The sequence below is a fragment of the Nanorana parkeri genome, unplaced genomic scaffold (genome assembly GCF_000935625.1).
Source record: "Nanorana parkeri isolate BGI_ZX_2015 unplaced genomic scaffold, ASM93562v1 scaffold562, whole genome shotgun sequence".
NCBI classification, from domain to species: domain Eukaryota; kingdom Metazoa; phylum Chordata; class Amphibia; order Anura; family Dicroglossidae; genus Nanorana; species Nanorana parkeri.
This window is the reverse complement of record NW_017306830.1, coordinates 141,453-143,427: the sequence shown is the minus strand read 5'-3', so window position 1 is coordinate 143,427 and position 1,975 is coordinate 141,453. Positions and strand designations below refer to the sequence as shown.

Sequence of the window (1,975 nt, the reverse complement as noted above, 5' to 3'; positions counted from 1 at the left end):
TGGAAAAGTATCTGTACATGTACTTGTACCGAGTACGGTATTTGGTATCTGAACATCCCTAACATATATATATATATATATGTGTGTATATATATATATATATTTATCATTATTTCCACAACAAGCCAGTTATATACTGTATATACTGTATTTTCTATACCTCATGTGACTGATGTCATCCACAAACTGTGAAATGTGCTGGTGCTGCAAGGATCAGGCATAGCATGTGGTAATAATATATAGAAATTACAGGGAAACATTAATCTTTGAGTGACATGTGTAACACAAGCCTCCTAATTCCGTATTGACACGCAGCACATGCCAGGGACGGACGAGAGGTGAAAAGCTCAGTATTGCCGGGTGCACAGAGTGTATTAGAAGCGTATCGTCTCCAACCAGCATCACAGAATTTGGTGCATCGGAAGTCTGGATACAGAGCCAGATCTTCCATGACAGCTTCGGTAGAATTCTGGATAATCATTTGCTCAGCAACTATCCCAATGGCAATAAACAGCAATCTTCCTAATGAGTGATAAAATCTGCCCTTCCATTGATTCCAGGTTTACACCATTGATACATGGCCTCCATTATTTGGGATCACCGGTAAGGCTCATGGCAGCCAATCAGATGTCAGTTACCATAGTTTTAGAAAATTAAATTAGACTTATATTATCCATTCAGTGATGTGTTACTGCATACTGGCCATGTTTTGTGGCTCATCAGTGCAAATATGCAAGTACATCTAAACCCAAACTTGATGATATTTAGTTTGCTAAAGCACCGTGCATCATAAACATTTCCCCTTTGTTATTTCCATAAAGCATTGGGGGGGTTTTTCAACCTTATTTGCATCTCTTAACATAAGAAATCACAACAACATCAGGTTTAGGAATAGGGCCTATAGCACAAGTCTCATGAATTCTTCCGTGAAACCCCTGCAATCTGTCATGCAGGAGTGTAACTAAAGATCACGGGGCCCCCATAGCAAATATGTGATGGTGGGGGTGCTGACGGATCTCTCTCTGAGCTGTGAGTAATGACACAAAGTTCCCAAAGACTCCTCTTGTGCATCCGATATCAGCTTTCTTACACTGTAGACTTTAGGATTAGGGTTGTCATCAACCACACCAACCCTTAATGATACACTACTGTGTTACCTGCACATGTTCTATGTTTAAATTGGCTCAAAAACCTAATGGGGCCCCTATCCACGGCCAGGCCCCATAGCAGCTGCCCATCCGCCCCCCCCCCCCCCCCACAAACACACAAAGTGCAACCCATAAATGTTTTTTTTTTTTCATATAAAGGACTGCTGTTTTCAGAAATTGCACTTGGTTGCATTACACAGGCAGTTTTAGGTGCAGATAGTGCTTAGCAAAGTTCTTCTTTTAAGCTACAATCCATTCCGACCTTTCTGCCACCCCACCATAGTTTCATTGTAAAGACAGATTTTTCATTTTCATATTAGAAAGACATTCATTGGGATGTTTGAGACTTGTTGCTGGAGCAAAGTTTAGCTACCTGGCAATGGACATCCTCCTTCTTGCTGGTCCTACTATGCTCCTGGATGTATCAGACAAGTTTTTAGAGACATACATGTATTGAATTACATTGGAAAATGACCCCAACATCCCCAGACTACCCCCAGCATTTGATTGTATAGGCGTGCTCAGCACTATTATTACAGGATCAAGAATCATAATGATCATATTTTTCCGCATTACACTTACAGGAAAACAATTACTGTTTATTTTGTTGCCTTTACAATGTTTAAAAGGGTTCATTCACCCAAAAGTGATCTTTAAGATTTAAATAAGTGCATCCACCTTCTTCATATAACTCTTGAGGATCCTAGATTGATTTAAAGTGGAATTCAAAGCATAATGCTAGGGCTACATCATTTAAAGAGGCACTGTCACCTCGCCCATTGAGGACAAAGTGGGTGTGTCTGCGCATAGCCCCCCCCCCCCCCCCC

The 1,975-nt window shown here is 40.9% G+C and overlaps 1 protein-coding gene across 1 annotated transcript in view; it reads right to left on the bottom strand.

Annotated features, from left to right (window-relative positions):
* MYBPC3 (myosin binding protein C, cardiac) overlaps positions 1–1,975 on the bottom strand; it is a 112,965-nt gene that overhangs the window by 75,948 nt on the left and 35,042 nt on the right. Inside the window, exon 8 of the mRNA XM_018562127.1 lies at positions 1,534–1,563. Coding sequence (XP_018417629.1) covers positions 1,534–1,563 — 30 coding nt within the window. The remainder of the gene's footprint in view (positions 1–1,533; positions 1,564–1,975) is intronic.